Source organism: Bos indicus, chromosome 5 (genome assembly GCF_029378745.1).
Source record: "Bos indicus isolate NIAB-ARS_2022 breed Sahiwal x Tharparkar chromosome 5, NIAB-ARS_B.indTharparkar_mat_pri_1.0, whole genome shotgun sequence".
Lineage (NCBI taxonomy): Eukaryota > Metazoa > Chordata > Mammalia > Artiodactyla > Bovidae > Bos > Bos indicus.
In genome coordinates, this window is record NC_091764.1 from 65,471,335 (window position 1) to 65,491,353 (window position 20,019).

A 20,019-nucleotide genomic window follows, 5' to 3' on the forward strand; every position below is an offset into this window, starting at 1 on the left:
AATAGAGCCTCCAGTTATGGTGACCAAACAGCTGGAAGATACAAAAGCTTATTGTGGGGAGAGAGTGGAATTAGAATGTGAAGTGTCTGAAGATGATGCCAATGTAAAATGGTAAATAGATATCCTGAGGTCTGTCCATTTTTAATAAACAAAAAAGTGCCTTCATACTTTGGAGAATAGGAAATTGCTTTTATACATATGAAAAGGATATCAACCTCATTTGTGTTAGTAGAAATGTAACTAAAACTATCCTAAGATATTGGCTTTTTTCACCTGTGAGACTGAAAAAAAAAGATCCAGATATCTATATTGATAAGGATATAGGGAATTAGACACTTACTAGTAAATGAATGTTTCAAGGTTCCTCATGTCTATTTGACTCCAAAGCCCATGGGTGCTCTTTCCAATGCATGCTCTCACTATACCATGATGGCAAGTTATATGGAATAGATGGGGAAACAGTGTCAGACTTTATTTTTTGGGGCTCCAAAATCACTGCAGATGGTGACTGCAGCCATGAAATTAAAAGACGCTTACTCCTTGGAAGGAAAGTTATGACCAACCTAGATAGCATATTCAAAAGCAGAGACATTACTTTGCCAACAAAGGCCTGTCTAGTCAAGGCTATGGTTTTTCCAGTGGTCACGTATGGATGTGAGAGTTGGACTGTGAAGAAAGCTGAGCGCAGAAGAATTGATGCTTTTGAACTGTGGTGTTGGAGAAGACTCTTGAGAGTCCCTTGGACTGCAAGGAGATCCAACCAGTCCATTCTAAAGATCAGTCCTGGGTGTTCATTGGAAGGACTGATGCTAAGGCTGAAACTCCAATCCTTTGGCCACCTCATGCAAAGAGTTGACTCATTGGAAAAGACTGATGCAGGGAGGGGTTGGGGGCAGGAGGAGAAGGGGACAACAGAGGATGAGATGGCTGGATGGCATCACTGACTTGATGGACATGAGTCTGAGTGAACTCCAGGAGTTGGTGATGGACAGGGAGGCCTGGCATGCTGCAGTTCATGGGGTCGCAAAGAGTCAGACACGACTGAGCAACTGAACTGAACTGAATACTTTTTTTATGTTACTCCTAGTCGTTTTATTGTCACAGTATCTCAGAAAGACATTTTAGACTGAGAATCACCAAATTACTTGAACATTTCTTAAAAATAAAAAGGGTATTTTGGGGGTCAGATGGGATGTGTTTTCTCCAGTTCACTGGGAGTAACCTCAGAGTTAAAGACTAGAAGATCTGGAATCTTAAAATCTTAATTGAGAGACAGAGTAAATTCTGCAGTAGGAATTGCTAGCAATTTGGTTTAGAATAGATTGTTCATTGTAACCTAGAATCATAGCTATCTTTAAAATGTATCAAAATGCTATTCTTAGTAGTGTGCACCAAGAGCCCAAACATAGGTAATATCCACTCTTAGCATCGGAGAAGGCAATGGCACCCCACTCCAGTACTCTTGCCTGGAAAATCCCATGGACGGGATTTTCCATGAGCCTGGTAGGCTGCAGTCCTTGGTGTCGCTAAGAGTCAGGGATGACTGAGAGACTTCATTTTCACTTTTCACTTTCATGCATTGGAGAAGGAAATGGCAACCCACTCCAGTATTCTTGCCTGGAGAATCCCAGGGACAGAGGAGCCTAGTGGGCTGCTGTCTATGGGGTCGCACAGAGTCGGACACAACTGAAGTGACTTAGCAGCAGCAGCAGCATCTTTATCTAATTGATCTTAAGTGAAAGGAATGGGATTTTGTTTTTTTAATGTAATTTTCAGATAATACTTGTTACAGTATTCATCTATTGATAGAGACTGATCCATACATTCTTTAATTCAACAAGCAGTTCTTGAGTGTTGGTGACTTGAAGCATTTTTTATAAAACTTTCTAAAAAAATCATCTATTTATCTCAGGTTTAAGAATGGTGAGGAAATCATCCCTGGTCCAAAATCAAGATACCACATTAGAGTTGAAGGCAAAAAGCACATTTTGATCATAGATGGAGCAACAAAGGCTGATTCTGCAGAATATTCTGTAATGACAACAGGAGGACAGTCATCTGCTAAACTTAGTGTGGACTGTAAGTAAGACTTCCTTGTATATCTCCCAAGTTGTTTTACTAGTGTGTTGTGTTTGTTAATTCAGTTTTAGAAAAGTTTCAATCTGTTTGACTTCGACCTGTGACAATTTTATATGTGTAAAGTTAGATTCCATTCTAGCTGAGTGTCTATATCGTATCAATCAGAGTCTCTAAGAACTTACTACTCAGTTTAATAGAGTACCAGTATTGAGAAGGATCTCTCCACCATGACCCGTCTGTCTTGGGTGGCCCTACATGGCATGGCTGGAGAGTTCTGAAAAACGTGGTGCACTGGAGAAGGGAATGGCAAACCACTTCAGTATTCCTGCCTTGAGAACCTCATGAACAGTATGAAAAGGCAAAAAGATAGGACACTGAAAGATGAACTCCCCAGGTCAGTAGGTGCCCAATATGCTACTGGAAATCAGTGGAGAAATAACTCCAGAAAGAATGAAGAGATACAGCCAAAGCAAAAACACCTAGTTGTGGATGTTGGAAGTTGAGGTGATGGAAGTAAAGTCCAATGTTGTAAAGAGCAGTGTTGCATAGGAACCTGGAATGTTAGGTCCATGAATCAAGGCAAATTAGAAGTGCTCAAACAGGAGATGGCAAGAGTGAACATCAACATTTTAGGAATCAGTGAACTAAAATGGACTGGAATGGGTGAATTTAACTCAGATGACCGTTATATCTACTGCTGATAATCAGGATGGTGTGATCACTGACCTGGAGCCAGACATCCTAGAATGTGAAGTCAAGTGGGCCTTAGAAAGCATCACTACCAACAAAGCTAGTGGAGGTGATGGAATTCCAGTTGAGCTCTTTCATATCCTGAAAGATAATGCTGTGAACGTGCTGCACTCAATATGCCAGCAAATTTGGAAAACTCAGCAGTGGCCACAGGACTGGAAAAGGTCAGTTTTCATTCCAATCCCAAAGAAAGGCAATGCCAAAGAATGCTCAAACTACTGCACAGTTGCACTCATCTCACATGCTAGTAAAGTAGTGCTCAAAATTCTCCAAGCCAGGCTTCAGCAATACATGAACCGTGAACTTCCTGATGTTCAAGCTGGTTTTAGAAAAGGCAGAGGAACCAGAGATCAAATTGCCAACATCCACTGGATCATAGAAAAAGCAAGAGAATTCCATAAAAACATCTATTTCTGCTTTATTGACTATGCCAAAGCCTTTGACTGTGTGGATCACAAAAAACTGTGGAAAACTCTGAAAGAGATGGGAATACCAGACCATCTGATATGCCTTTTGAGAAATCTATATGCAGATCAGGAAGCAACAGTTAGAACTGGACATGGAACAACAGACTGGTTCCAAACAGGAAAAGGAGTACGTCAAGGCTGTATATTGTCACCCTGCTTATTTAACTTATATGCAGAGTACATCATGAGAAATGCTGGACTGGAAGAAACACAAGCTGAAATCAAGATTGCCGGGAGAAATATCAATAACCTCAGATATGCAGATGACACCACCCTTATGGCAGAAAGTGAAGAGGAACTAAAAAGCCTCTTGATGAAAGTGAAAGTGGAGAGTGAAAAAGTTGGCTTAAAGCTCAAGGGTATCTGGTCCCATCACTTCATGGGAAATAGATGGGGAAACTGTGGAAACAGTGTCAGACTTTATTTTTTTGGGCTCCAAAATCACTTCAGATGGTGACTGCAGCCATGAAATTAAAAGACGCTTACTCCTTGGAAGGAAAGTTATGACCAACCTAGATAGCATATTCAAAAGCAGAGACATTACTTTGCCAACAAAGGTCCGTCTAGTCAAGGCTATGGCTTTTCCTGTGGTCATGTATGGATGTGAGAGTTGACTGTGAAGAAGGCTGAGCACCGAAGAATTGATGCTTTTGAACTGTGGTGTTGGAGAAGACTCTTGAGAGTCCCTTGGACTGCAAGGATATCCAACCAGTCCATTCTGAAGGAGATCAGCCCTGGGATTTCTTTGGAAGGAATGATGCTAAAGCTGAAACTCCAGTACTTTGGCCACCTCATGTGAAGAGTTGACTCATTGGAAAAGACTCTGATGCTGGGAGGGATTGGGGGCAGGAGGAGAAGGGGATGACAGAGGATGAGATGGCTGGATGGCATCACTGACTCGATGGATGTGAGTCTGAGTGAACTCCGGGAGTTGGTGATGGACAGGGTGGCCTGGCATGCTGCGATTCATGGGGTTGCAAAGAGTCGGACACGACTGAGCAACTGAACTGAACTGAAAAGATGATGCTGTGAAAGTGCTGCACTCAATATGCCAGCAAATTTGGAAAACTCAGCAGTGGCCACAGGACTGGAAAATGTCAGTTTTCATTCTAATCCCAAAGAAAGGCAATGCCAAAGAATGCTCAAGCTACTGCACAGTTTCACTCATCCCACACGCTAGCAATGTAATGCTCAAAATTCTCCAAGCCAGGCTTCAACAGTACGTGGACCATGAAGTTCTAGATGTTCAAGCTGGATTTAGAAAAAACAGAGGAACCAGGGATCAAATTGCCAACATCTGCCGGATCATTGAAAAAGCAAGAGTGTTCCAGAAAAACATCTATTTCTGCTTTATTTACTATGCCAAAGCCTTTGACTGTGTGAGTCACAACAAACACTGGAAAATTATTCAAGAGATGGAAATACCAGTCCACCTGACCTGCCTCCTGAGAAATCTGTATGCAGGTCAAGAAGCAACAGTTAGAACTGGACATAGAACAACAGACTGGTTCCAAATTGGGAAAGGAGTACATCATGGCTTTATATTGTCACCCTGCTTATTTAACTTACATGCAGATTACATCATGAGAAATGCTGGACTGGATGAATCACAAGCTGGAATCAAGATTGCCAGGAGGAATATCAATAACCTCAGATATGAAGATGACACCACCCTTATGGCAGAAAGCGAAGAAGAACCAAAGAGCCTCTTGATGAAAGTGAAAGAGGAGAGTGAATAAGTTGGCTTAAAACTCAACATTCAGAAAACTGAGATCATGGCATCTGCTCCCATCAGTTCAGTTCAGTTCAGTCGCTCAGTAGTGTCTGACTCTTTGCGACCCCATGAACTGCAGCACGCCAGGCCTCCCTGTCCATCACCAACTCCCAGATTTCACCCAAAGCCATGTCCCATCACTTCATGGCAAATAGATGGGGAAACATTGGAAACAGTGACAGACTTTATTTTGGAGGGCTCCAAAATCACTGCAGATGGTGACTGCAGCCATGAAATTAAAAGACACTTGCTCCTTGGAAGAAAAGCTATGACCAACCTAGACAACATATTAGAAAGCAGAGACATTATTTTGCCAAGAAAGGTCTGTCTAGTCAAAGCTATGGTTTTTCCAGTAGTCACGTATGGATGTGAGAGTTGGACTATAAAGAAAGCTGAGCACCAAAGAATTGATGCTTTTGAACTGTGGTGTTGGAGAAGACTCTTGAGAGTCCCTTGGACTGCAAGGAGATCCAACCAGTCCATCCTAAAGGAAATCAGTCCTGAATATTCATTGGAAGGACTGATGTTGAACCTGAAACTCCAATACTTTGGCCACCTGATGTGAAGAACTGACTCATTTGAAAAGACCCTGGTGCTAGGAAAGATTGAAGGCAGGAGGAGAAGGGGACGGCAAAGGATGAGATGGTTGGATGGCATCACTGACTCAATGGACATGAATCTGAGTAAGCTCCCGGAGTTGGTGATGGACAGGAGGCCTGGTGTGCTGTGGTCCATGGGGTTGCAAAGAGTCGGACACGACTGAGCGACTGAACTGAACTGATTTAGAAGGAAGTATAAAAATCACCTGCCAAAGAAGTTACCCAAATGGTTAAGAAATATTTTAATCCCAAAACCATATAAATAGATGATAAATACTTAGATATGATATCAAATCCTGATATCCTGTTTGCTTAATCCCTGGGTGAATTTGCTATCTATTCAATAAATATTCAACATTCTATAATTACATTTGGGTTGAGAAGTTCCTCAAGCTAGTGGGCCTCAATTGAGAAGACTGAAAGAGCTAATTTGCTGATAGGCTTCAGAGGTGTGAGAGAATTCATGGCCTTCCTCAAATGCCCCATGATGGTACTACGTTCTTAATGGCAGAGCCTGTGCCTTCCAGTTAGCCATGAAAATTAGAATAGCAAACTTCACAAGAAGATCTGTAATAGGTGGAGAGCAAAATCCTGTTCCTTATTTCTTAGTCCAGTTGCAATTCATATGACCATTGAATTATTTGGAAGTAATCGCAGTACACTCCTTATGTTTTGTGGAATAATGGCCATTATAGTGTAATATCAAAAAAGTTTTTTCAACCATAGGCAGATCCTTACTGATATTTGCATTCCTTTAAGCAATTATAGTTAGTCCTGCTATAACATTAACATATGCATTTTAAAAAATTACTCTGCTGTACAGAGTCATACAGTGAAAATCATAGGGCCAATGGGGAATGTGGGTTAAAGACACAACACTCAGTAATTTTTTCAGGGACCCAGTTTTTAAAAAGTGAAATGAGGGACTTCCCTGATGGTCCAGTGGTTAAGACTTCCTATGTCAAATGCAGGGGGCACAAGTTCAATCCCTGATCTAGGAGCCAAATACCTACATGCTGCATTGCGCAGCCAAAAAAAATAAAATAAAATAAAATGATAAGAACCTAATAAAAAGATCAGTGGCACAGTTTTATACATGTCTAGTAAATACTGCAATAGGTATAACACTTTACCTTGAAAAAGACCTGAAATTTGCTTGTGAAAATGGGGTTAAAAATATTGCAGCTTGTGATCTATTGGAAGCAGTGGAAGGAGGTTATTTGAAATTGGGAGAGTTGTAGTCTCAGATGTGCATGGCTGTGGTGCATTTAACAGGGTGAACTAAAGTAACTGGTCGATATTTCAGGTGTACGTGTGTGTTCTACACAGTCCCGCCTGGCTCAGCTGAACTGGGTGCAGTTTTCTGAATTTTTCTAGTCTCTCTCATGAATAAAATCATGGATAATCAAACATGAAATGTATGTTATGCTCTAATTGTCTTGGAATATTTCAGTTGCATTGGAACAAATGCTCATTTTCAAAACAAGCATTATAGTGAAACAGTAGCATTGTGAAATGACACCATCTTGGCCTGTCTGAAATTTGGATTTGGCACTTATAACTATCTATTATTTCTGCAGTAAAACCCCTGAAGATATTGACACCTCTGACTGATCAGACTGTAAACCTTGGAAAGGAAATCTGCTTGAAGTGTGAAGTATCTGAGAACATAACAGGAAAATGGACTAAAAATGGCCTACCTGTTCAGGAGACTGACCATGTAAAGATTGTTCACAAAGGAAGGTAAACAAGCCAGAGCAATCCCTGAGTGAGGGCTGGTCGCCGTATTGGCTTCTTCTACTTCCTAAATTAGATGATTGGTAAGGATGTTTGGAGAGTAGTCATAAGGAGAGTGTCTATTTCTGGTGTTTTGCTTCCAAATAGCAGCAATAGGTGATTTCTCTGCCGTACATCATGTCATACTTGTGACCTGGTACCTGCGCCTTTCAGTGAGGTGCTATTATTTTGGAATCCATTGATTGAGTCTTCCTATATAAACATGAACTTAGCAGAATGATACTGAATTCGAGTTGAGGAACTGGTCAGATTGGATCCACTGTCCCTAACTAATAAATGTCACATGATCCTTCCACATTTTTTTCCCCCCCGCTAGAGAGGAGGTTGCTTAATATCCTAGATTCTAGCAAAGATGCAGGGCAAGTCCAAGAGTTCTTAAACTTGGATCCATGGATTCTTAGGAGGCCCATGAACTTCAGGCCCCCCGCCCCAAATCCTCTGAAATTGTAAGCAGATTCTCTGTGTACAAAAATACTTGTTTTTCTCCAGATTGAGGTGCCATTGTGTCCATCAGATATTCACTGGTGCACGATGCCAATGAAGTTAAGAACTACTGTTCTTATGCCAATATTTTTAAATAACCATCAATGGAGTAAAACCTTTAAAATTGTGAATCACTAAGTTTTATATCTGAAACATAGAATACTGTATATCAACTATGCCTCAATTTTTTTTTTAAGGACTATTGCTCTTAGGTTTGCATAAAAAACCAAAGTCAAGGTTATTCTTGGTAATTTCTTGAATCTTAAAGAGTGGCATCAGTGAGGTGTTATCTTCTATTCTTTTTTTAAGCTATGAGATTTTTAAAAGGCAGAAGAGATTCTTGCATAGTAAACAGGCTGTATTTGTAGAGATGGTTCCATATAGCCCAAAATAAATACTGAATGTGGATCAAAAAATAGGCTAATTAAGTATTCACATTATTCTCACTCTCTCTGCAGGCTGCACTAAGCAAGTTAAGATAAAATCATGTGTCTCCTCAGTTTGAGTCTTATACAGTCTAAATCTTTGCACAGTCTTAGAAACATGTTTTTTCATTTCCTTAGAATCCACAAATTAGTAATAGCCAATGCTCTCGTTGAGGACGAAGGTGATTATGTATTCACACCAGATGACTATTCTGTTACTTTGCCTGCCAAAGTTCATGTTGTTGGTGAGTAGATAAAAGAAATCATTTCAGAGTTGTATTCTTGTTTTTCTGGTTTTGCTTACCTTGGAATTATATTCAAAATGTGACATTTAAAGAAAATGACATGAATTGGTATTAATCACTAGGCATAATATTAATAGTTGATTCTTAAGAGGTCTTAACAATGAAATAGTTTTGCAAGGTACTAGCACTGACTGCTTTGATTCCTCTTATATTCTTTTTGACCAAATAAAATATTGGTTATTACCAATGTTTAACACTAGACAAGACCTAACCCCTATAATCACATGGAAATAAATGTCTGATAACAAAGGCCATGTTTAATATTCTAGATCCACCTAAGATCAACCTGGATGGTCTTGATGCTGACAATACAGTGACAGTAATTGCAGGAAACAAGCTTCGTCTAGAGATTCCCATCAGTGGGGAACCACCTCCTAAAGCCCTTTGGAGCCGAGCAGATAAGGTTTGTTCTACACACACACACACACCCCCTACCCTACTCCCTTCCTTCCGTAAGTCAGATGAAAGGAGGCAGCAGATAAATGTATGGCAAAGATATAGTTACTTTAGCAAATAAAGATCACTGATTTTTAGGCAAATACAATAACTGTTCACTTGCTTTTCATATTTCTGACTACCTACTATGTGAACATATGCAAATGAATGTTATTATGTGCCATGAATGAGATTCTATCTTTCCTTCAATTGGGTATCAGAGAATGGAGTGGAAGAGATATAGATAATGAATTATTAAATAAAGTCCCTCTGGATAGTAATGAGTGTTATGAAGATTAAAAATAAAAAACAAGGTAATATGATTAGTAAGTGACTGCATGGAGCATCTACAGCCTCTATGAATGACAACAGGGAACCATTATGTGAATATAAGAGCAAAGAAATTTCCAGGTGATGTCAATGCAAGAGCAAAGAACAATAGAAAATGTGCTTGACCTTCTGGAGGAATAAAAAGAAAGCCAGTATGGCCAGGACAGAGTGAGTAAGAATAATCAATAAGATTGGAGTGGTTAAGTGGAGCCAGCTCAAGTGTCATTCTGTGGCTTCCTATATTAAATGTTTTAGGGGTAGTAAAACCATTCTACATAATACTATAATTATGGATACCTGTCATTATAACATTGAATTATGACATTATGACCCACATGACATTATGACCCACATAACCCATAAGACATTATAGGTTTTTCAAAACCCATAAAATGTACAACACCAAGAGTTTATGTAAACAATAGATTTTCAATGATAACCTTTTATCAGTGTAGGTTCATTCATTGTAACAAATGTACCTACTCTGGTGGGGGTGTCAGTGGTGGGAAAGATTGTATATGTGTGGAAACAGGAATTATATGAGAACTCTTTGTACATTTGCATTCAATTTTGCAGGGAACTCAAAGCTGCTCTGCAAAAACATTGTTTAAGGAAGTTGGAGTCTGTTTCCTCCTTTTCTATTTTCTGGAGAGAAAAAAAAAAGAGAGCTTTGTTAAGCTATGGGACAACTTCAAGAAGTCAAATCTATGTGTAATTGGAGTCCCCAAAGAGTAGGACATAAAAATATATGAAGAATTAATGGCCCCAAATTTTTCAAACTGATAAAAAAAACTATAAAATCTCAGATCCAAGAAGTTCAATAAAATCCAAGCACAAGGAACATTAAGAAATTTACACTGTCATAATCAAATTGCTTAAAACCTGTGGTTAAGAAAACAATCTTAAAAGGAAACAGAGAAAAAGGTTACATTTAATCTGTAGGAACAAAGACTAGGATGACAGCTAATCTCTCTGGAAGCCAAGCAAGTGAGAAGACAGTGGATCAACATTTAAAGGGGGAAAAAACTGTCAGCTAGATTTCTATACTCAGTAGAAATAATTTTCAGAAACAAAGGCAAAATAAAGTTATTTTCAGATGTGCAAAAGCTGAAAGAAATCATCTCCAGCAGACTTGCAGTATAAGAATGCTTAAAGAAGTCCTTAAGTCAAAATGAAGTGAGACTGGGCTTTCCTGGTGGCCCAGTGGTAAAGCGTCTGCCTGCCATTGCAGAAGACATGGGTTCCATCCCTGATCTGGGAAGATCCCACATGCCACAGCGCTACTAAGCCCACCCGCCACAGCTACTGAGGCCCACGCCCTAGAACCCATGTTCCACAACAAGAGAGGCCACTGCAGTGAGAAGTCCACACACTGCAGCTGACGGGTAGCCTCCAGCACCACAGAGAAAAAGCTCGAGCAGCAGTGAAGACTCAGCGGAGCCAAAAGAAATAAGTATTATACTGAAAAAGGAAGTGATACCAAGATGAAAGCATTCTCAAAGGAACTAAGAGCGCCAGAAATGGTACCTACATGGATAAACATTTAAGAATTTTTTCTATTTAAATCTTAAAAGATAATTGGTTGTTTAAACAAAAATAATAATTATACACTGTGGAGCTTTAAACATTAGTGTAAGTAAAGTTTATTACAATGAAAACATAAGACCAGGAAGGGAGAAACAGAAGTAAGGATGAGAGGGAGTGAAATGGATGTATGCTGTTGTAAGTTTCTTTTGCTAAACATATAATATTATGATACCACATGAAAGTAGACTATACTATAAACCCTAAAGGAAATACTAAAATAATAAAACAAACAGTTATAGCTAATAGGCCAACACAGAACATAAAATGGAGTCATGGAACCATATTTAATGAACCTGAAAGAAGGCAAAAAAACAAGAGGCAGAAATAACAAATGGGACAAATAAAAAAACAGCTACTAAGATGATAGAATCACAGAGGAAAATGGTTAAGTTGGAGGTTTTAATACTTTTCTCTCCATAGTTGGTAGAACAAGAAGACAGGCCATCAGTGAAGATATACAAGGTTTAAGAAATATTATCCACCATCTTGATGTAGTTGACATTTATAGAACACTCCATTAAACAAAGCAGAATGGGCATTATTTTAAAACACACAGGAAAATTTACCAAAATAGACCATAAATAAGTCTCAATAAATGTAAAAGGACTCAGGTCATGCAATGTATATTCTTTGACCACAATGGAATTAATTAGAAAACAGTAACAAATATTTGTAATATTTCTAAATATTTAGAAGCTAAGTAGCTTCTTTAAAAAAAAAAAAAAAGAGAAAAAATGTAACTCATGGATCAAAGAAGAAATTACAAGGAAAATCAGAAATTATTTATGTGGTGAGTTGCTTCTAACTGTTTGCCAGGCTCCTCTGTCCATGCAATTTTTCAGGCAAGAGTACTGGAGCAGGTTGCCATTTCGTATTCCAGAAAATATTTATGAACACACTACATATCAGAATTTGTGAAATATGACTAAATCAGTACTGAACATCCCTATTAAAGAAACATTCCTATTAAAACATCCACATCCATTAAAGAAATGGAATTTGTAGTTTAAGATCTTTCACAAAGAAAATTTCACATGTAGATGGCTTTATTGGATAGTTCCACCAAATGTTTAATAAAGAAATAATATAAATTTAATATAAACTTCTAGAAAAAAATTGAAGAAAAGAAGATAGGAATATTTCCCAACACATTCTTGAAAGCTAGTATTATCCTTACAGCAAAACCAGAAAAAGACATTACAGAAAGAGAAAACTACAAATCAGTATCACTCCTGAACATAGGACAAAAATAGTTTTAAACAGAATTTAGCAAATCAAATCCAAAAGTACATAAAAGGAACAATATGTTATATCCACAGGTGGCTTATCCCAGGAATGCAAAGGTGGGTTTAGCATTTAAAAATAAATATAATTCACCATATTAACAAACCAGGGAAAGAATGTGATCATCTCAATAGACACAGAAAAACATTTGACAAAATTAAACACTCATTTCTAGTAAAAAAGCAAATAAGAACATGAAAGGAACTTCCTTAACATGATGAAAGACATCCTTGAAAATCCTACAGCAATCCTGTCATCCTACATAATGGTGAAAAGACCGAATGCTTTTCCTCTAAGATCAGAAAGAAGAGAAAGATGTTCCCTCTTACCACTTCTATTCAACATTGCACTGAAAGTTATAGCCAGGGCAATCAAACAAGAAAAAAAAGTAAAAGACAAATTTTGGAAAGGAACAAGTAGAACTGTCTTTATTTACAGTTGACATAATCATTGATGTATTGGTTTGGCCAAAAATTTCATTCGGGATTTTCCATAAAAATCCAATATAAGCCACACACACACAAAAAAGCCTGCTAGTACAAATAGTCATGGTAGCCTTATTTGTAATATTCAAAAGCTGAGAAAAATGCAGATTCCATCAATGAGTGAATGGATAAATAAAATTCATACAAGGAAATAATACTCAGTAATAAAAAGAAATGGATTAGTGATATAGTGCAATAACTTGGATGAGTCTCAAAATAATTATGCTGAGTGAAAGAAACTACCATTTTAAGAAGCCGTTAAAAAAAACCTGACAATACCAAATAATGGCAAGGATATGGAACAATGAAAGTCTCATTCATTGCTGGTCAGAATGCAAAATGGTACATCCAGTTTGGAAAAGAGTTTGATAGTTTTTTAATATAAAGTTAAGCATATACTTCCATACAACTACAAAGCTATTCCTAAGTATCTTCCCCAAAGAAATGAAACACATGTCCACATAAAACCCTGTTCAGGAATGTTTATAGATGTATTTATAATTGTCAAAACCTGGAAATGACTCAAAAGTTCAATTGTATAAGGATATAGTTGTACATACATAAACCAACTGCACATGGAATATGCAATGGAAAACTGCACAGTAATGAAAAGGAATGTGCTCATAAGACATACAGCAAAATGGATCAATCTAAAAAATTTCACTTGAAATGTTTGACTCCATTTATTTGACATTCTGGAAAAGAGGAAACTAAAGTGGCAAATAACAGACCAGTGATTTCCAGAGACCAGGGTTTAGTGGGTTGAATGCCAAGGAGTGTGGGGACACTATGGGAGGCGATGGAGATAGTCTGTGTCTTGATTACGGTACTGGTTACAGAATCACAGAAATTTGTCACAATTCATGGACTATATATCTAAAAGCTATGAATTGTACTCTGTGTAAATTATAGCACAATGAACAAAATAAAATATGGAAATATGAAATGGATAGTATAACACTGCCCTAAGTAAATCATTTTTCTTTTCACATTAAAAAAAAAAGAGCAGAACATCTTTTACAATCTTAAGGTAAGGATTTGGCTAAAATGAGGATATTTTGTTTTATCATAAAATAAGAAACATGAAAGCCACTTCAAATATTCTTACTGTTGTCACAATCTTATGTTATTGAAGATTAGTAAGTCCTAATCCAGACCCTAAAGAGTAGAAGTGACAGTAGTTAGTGGCAAATTACCCAGGTTCTAAACCGCCTGGACCTTCTCTATTTTTCCTCTTTGTATACTGGCTGCCCATTGTTGCATGGAAGATATGACCTGGGAATCAGAAAAATGTAATGTAAACTTCTGGCGTGAGAAAGAAGGAAGGGGAGAAATGGAGGAAAATAAGAAGGGGGAAAAGGGAAGAAGGAGAAAAGAAAGAAAATATAACAGAAGTCTCAGCTTCCCTCTGTCTTTACTTTAGGAATTAGATGTTCATTCTTTCATGTCCCACTGGAAGGGAAAAATCAAATTGGGAAATTGCCATTGTGTCCTTCTTCAACCCCTTCAGTATTTAAAAAATTTCAAAACATTTTAAGAAATGAACAAATCATTATTTAGTTTCTGATATGAGAAACTAGAAATATTTCTAGTTTAATGTACAAAGAAACTCTTCTCCTAGAATGACAGTTTTGTGCTTAGATTTTTGGTCCTCCAACTTTCTCTTTTTAAGGAGTTAACTGATAGTGAACTTGGGAGTCAAATCCCAGTTCTACCGCTTCTTAGCCATGCAGCTTTGGGCCATAATTTTCCGATGTGTAAAATGGGATGACAGTATGTTTGTCCTTACAGCTGGTTGAGGATAAAACTAGGAACATGCTTTTCAGGCATTAGCACCATTTCCAGCTTAAGTGCCCAGGCACTCTGGAGATGTCCTTATCGTTTGCACAGATCATATCACATTGCGTTTCCTTTCTCCGTAGGCTATTATGGAGGGCAGCGGCCGGATAAGATCTGAAAATTACCCTGACAGCACCACTCTTGTTATTGACATAGCAGAAAAAGATGATTCTGGTGTTTACCACATAAATCTGAAAAATGAAGCCGGGGAAGCACATGCAAGCATTAAGATTAAAGTTGTGGGTAAGTCTTCAAGTCAACAAACTTCTAGGATCAAGCTGATGTGCTTAGATCTTAGGTAGACTTTCCGAGCTCTTGGGTGTCTCAGCTTTTCTGGGTAGCTGACAAAAAAACTCGCACTACAGCTGTACTTTATAAACCACTGCCTTTCTTTCTCTGTCTTTGCCACTTCTTTCTATGTCTTTCTTTTTCTTTTCTTTCTCCTCTTTTCTTTTTTTCCTTCCCTTCTCATCTCTTTTCTTGCCTAGAGGACTAGTTGCAAGAAGGAATAGCTCAAGTTAGACTTTGGGGTTGCTGACCAAGTTCTCTGCAGTCATACTCCCTTTCAGTGTCTTCCACAGTCACTGACACACAATTGTTAAATAATTTCCGGCATCACATTCATTGTAGAGTGCCGAGGCAGTGCAAGCACAGGTTGGAAAAGAATTTTCAGAAACAGAGCTTTTCAGAAGGGAGTGAGTTTATTAAGAACAAAAAGCAGAGATTATGAAGGCACGGCAAATGCAGCGGGCTAACCTCCTGCCAGTCCAGGGAGAGTCAATGCTTTTTATGGGTTAGTAGCCAATTTTTATAGCCTCAAGACAAAGCACATTCCTGCTGGACGGTTGGCATTAGGTGATTGGTTAGGGCGCCGCCATAGGGTGACTACCAGCATGGGCACTTTTGCTTCATTTGGGATCAGGAAGTCTGCTGATAATTTAAGATCAGGGTGGCTTTTGGCGATGTTCACAAAGGGGCTCCGTCAGTTCCAGAGGTGACCTTGGTGCTGGGCTCCACTTCTGTGGTCTTAGTGCAAGGCCTAGCACCTGTGGCCTTGGGGCAGGACTCCACACAGAGGAGTAAGACCTGCCTTGGTTCTCAGATGACTTTCTAAATACTTTTTTCCAGACCGCAAAACCAAGTGAAATGAGTCTAGCAGATTACTGATAGACCAAGATCTCATGATTTCTTCATTCCATTTTAGTTTTCCCTCAAGAAACATATTTCAAATTGATCCAAAGCTAAGGTCACTTTATTACATATTGAACTATAGAAGACATGGTAACTTGACATTAAAAAAAATTATTTATTTGGCTGTGTCGGGTCTTTGTTGTGGCATGCCAGATCTTCGTTGCATCTTGCAAGATCTTTCGTTGTGGTTGGATGGACTCTCCAGTTGTGACATGTGGACCCGGTAGCTGCGGCACACAGGCTTAGTTTCTCCTAGGACTGTGGGATCTTAGTTCCCTGACCAGGAATCGAACCTGTATCTCCTGCATTGCTAAGTGGATTCTTAAGCACTAGACCACCAGGGAAGTCCCTAACTTGCCATTTTTGACTTGGATTTCTACCAGTCAACATCTTGAATCTTCCAACTAATGTAAAATGTACAATGATTAGTCTTTGATTTAGTTCTGCTGTAAATTCACTTTGTAGTTAAGAAACAAAATCCCATCCAATATTTAGGCAATAATTTAATTTCTTAGTCACCATTTTCAAGACAAACAAGAGTCTTGAATTTCATGCGGTCCTATAATGTGACACTAGCTTAAAAGATTTAGAGACATCATTTCTATTTGTATTGGGCTCACCTTCCCTGATTCCATAGGGAACAGGACCTTATGCCTAAACTAGTTAGCCAGTGCATTTCAGTAAACATGGAAAAATACTCAGAAATAGCATTGCTTCTGTGATTATTACCCCAAAACATATTTTCCAATGAACATTTTTCTTTGTGCTTTTGGTCAATTTTATTTTATTTAATTCAATTTGTTTGTATGTTACAGATATCCCTGATCCTCCAGTGGCACCAAATGTGACAGATGTAGGAGACGATTGGTGCATCATGACCTGGGACCCTCCTCTCTATGATGGAGGGTCCCCAATCTTAGGTAACTGCATGTTGGTTCATCTGTGGAATGGCCAATAGAGTTGATGTGCTCTTTACGCACATTAGCACAGAACACATTTTAAAATACTGAATTTAGAAAAATCTTTACATATCCATTCAAATTAAAATATATTGGGGGATGTCCTTTAAGTACTTGAGATTTAAATAGCTCCTATGAATATCATCTGATTTCCTGTCCTCTTTTTTGACATTTCTATTCAGTATCTAATTTTGAAACAACCATAAGTCTAACTTTGTTCTGGTCAGTAAATGCCCAGCTCCAGAGAATTATGTCTATGAAGCAGTTTCATTTAGGGTTAAATACTTAGAAGAATTTACTTCCTCCATGGAATAAGAACATTTTTCTCCTTGCTAATAATGAAACTTACAAAACTGGTTATTCCCCCTTCTTACTTGCATTGCTGGGACTCATAGTCACTGTACTAATTTCTATGGCCTACATATCTGTGGTCTACTTTTTCCTCTTCTCTTCCTAGCACCACTTTAACTTTTTAGTGTTTTTATTTTTGTCTATATCCCATGATGTTAATATTTATATTCCTTATAATCTCTCTCAAACAACTGATGGAATAAGATGAGTTGAAAATACATGTATGACTTTTTCACTTAGAATACTGAGAATTTAAGAAATTTTTGAGAATTCTAATATCTAACAAAGTTTACTGTTAGAGGCCAAGGAAAAAACCTGTTTCCATTTTGTGTCCCCTTCAGGGTATTTCATTGAGAGGAAAAAGAAACAAAGCTCCAGATGGATGAGGCTGAATTTCGATCTCTGCAAAGAAACAATCTTTGAGCCCAAGAAGATGATTGAAGGTGTGGCCTACGAGGTCCGCATCTTTGCTGTCAATGCTGTTGGCATCTCTAAGCCCAGTATGCCCTCCAAGCCTTTTGTTCCATTGGGTGAGTCAAGAGAGGTGTGTCTCTGTCATGAAAATCATTGCCCCAGGTTGTGACTGCTGTCTTCTGACTTCTAACTGAGCCAGACCTAGAAGCTTCTTGGAGTGGGGCCAGAGCAAGAAACTAGAAATTGTTCGGGACAATTGTCTAAGAAATTACAAACAGTGTGATAGAGTTGAATGCCTTCATATTGTAGGCCCTGGAATTTATTACTGGAATTCCAAAGACAGCTGTGGGTGGCTCTGTTGCCCCTCCTCACTGGAAACATAGTTGAGCCTGTTGACACATGACTACCCTCCTTTGACCTTTTGAAAATATAAGCTAGCACCTTAGTATAGACACTATAACTAAAACAAATTGAGGTCTATTCAACCAAGTACACTTGGAAGCTAGTCTCTTTGCTTTCAACATTTTAAATGTTATCTATGAACCAAAAAAGTCAATTCAGTAAAGGCAACGAAAGAGATTAAGATGTCTCTGCCATTTTATGGTAGAGAAGTGTAATTTTCAAAGAAGAGCTTGCACTTGAAAATTAAGAAGTTATAGGAAATTTACACTAGATCATTAGATCTCAAACTTTGACTTTTTTCAAATGCCTTGGGCCTCCCAGAATCCCACACCAGCCTCCCAAGTGGAGGGCAAGTGTGGCAGCATTTCTAAAATATTTTTCATGCCTGGCAGATCTTTGCCATATATACAGCGTATACTCAAGAAGTCGTCACTGAATTTTATTAAGATGTGGGGGCTTCTGTGTGCATTTTTATTTGTGTCCTAGTTCATTTGACCACAGTTCCTGTGCCATAATTCCGTAGTTAATAGTTTCTGCTTTTTCCGTCTTTCTCATCTTTAAAGCTGTAACCAGCCCTCCTACTCTTCTGACCGTTGACTCTGTAACTGACACCACAGTCACAATGAAGTGGCGGCCCCCAGACCAGATTGGCGCAGCAGGTTTAGACGGCTATGTGCTAGAGTATTGCTTTGAAGGAAGTAAGTACAGCTCATAATTCAAACGAATACCGTCATCAATAGGTGAGATATGCCCCCCTTTCTTTTGTTTCTGTCTTGGGAATTCTTCTCCTGCCTACTGAAAATGACAAGCCAAAGGTCATCCTTCTGTGATAGATAAGAATTCAGCCCTTCATTGGTATTAATCATCTGAGATCTCCAAAATATCCAAATGGGCTCCCAGATCTGACCACACGATAGATCTAGGACATAGGAGGAGGGATTCTAACCAAACTTCAGGGATCCCTTCTTCTTGAATTGGTGGAATTAAAATGTGCCAAAGCAAAATAAAAGTCTAGTTAGGATAAAGCAAATTGGAAATGCTAAACTCTATACTGAGCAGAGGTCAGTTATCAGCAGAGCTACCTATTTCTAGGTAAGGAGAGATTATATATTTGACTATCTGGTGATCAATTCCTGCCTTCTTAAGGAAAAAAAAAAAGAATAATCAAGAACAACTTTCAGTGTTTTAAAGAATCAGTAAAGAATTTTACACCAGAGGGTGTAAGAAATAGATTTGACAAATGGCAGTAATATGTTCCAGGACATGAGTGTATAAAATTTTAATGGTTTAATGGCTTACATTTAGGAGGTGAATAGAAACTGGCAAAAAAAAAAAAAAAAAAAAAAAAAACCTCTTGCTGATAGCAATAATAAAAAATAAAAAATGACTCAAGAAAATATGGGCCGGAGTATATCTAAAACCAAAAGAAAAGGTACAGTTCACTAAAAGCCTCTTGTATTTTTTTATTTCCTACTTGTCACGATTTGGAGATGGGTGAATAAAACTGCCCTAGCTCTAAACTCAGGCTCCATTCTAGATGATGGTAGGTAAACAGTCCACCAGGGAAGTTTGTTCAAATCTCGACAAATGAGAGGCCAAGATAGCCTCTAAGAAAATTCTTTGGACCCGCAACTTTAACATGACTCTTACATGAATGAAAGAGAGACTCCAGAGCACATTTGAGAAAACAGGAGTGTGAACAGAAGGAAAGCGCCTATGAAGACAAAACTTCTTTGAAGAGCAGACTGCTGAAAAAGAAGCCCCAGGCCTCTGGATGGGAGCACCTGCAGAAATAACCTGAGTTGGTCGGGAGGGTAGAAGAGAAAGGGGAAATAGAGAATCATGGTAACACTCCATTCCATTCACATGCACTCACTCACAGAGCACTGTGCTTGATTTTTCCAGGGCTTAGATATCCACTAACCAAAACAACAATGGAGGGAATTAGAAAACAGTTCCCAGAGTTATCCCAGTGTGGGAGGGGGCATTGTCACTCAGGCAACAGACAAAATCTTGAGCACTTCAGACTATGGTTTATTCCCGTTCCATTCCCCTCCACCTGT

At 38.5% G+C, this 20,019-nt stretch overlaps 1 protein-coding gene across 11 annotated transcripts in view; it reads left to right on the forward strand.

Moving 5' to 3' along the window:
• MYBPC1 (myosin binding protein C1) overlaps nt 1-20,019 on the forward strand; it is a 101,308-nt gene that overhangs the window by 52,189 nt on the left and 29,100 nt on the right. For all 11 annotated transcript variants that reach the window (XM_070789624.1, XM_070789616.1, XM_070789621.1 and 8 more), the window contains 9 exons: nt 6-111; nt 1,913-2,079; nt 7,250-7,412; nt 8,513-8,619; nt 8,949-9,082; nt 14,723-14,882; nt 16,646-16,750; nt 17,482-17,670; nt 18,520-18,654. In XM_070789624.1, coding sequence (XP_070645725.1) covers nt 6-111; nt 1,913-2,079; nt 7,250-7,412; nt 8,513-8,619; nt 8,949-9,082; nt 14,723-14,882; nt 16,646-16,750; nt 17,482-17,670; nt 18,520-18,654 — 1,266 coding nt within the window. The remainder of the gene's footprint in view (nt 1-5; nt 112-1,912; nt 2,080-7,249; nt 7,413-8,512; nt 8,620-8,948; nt 9,083-14,722; nt 14,883-16,645; nt 16,751-17,481; nt 17,671-18,519; nt 18,655-20,019) is intronic.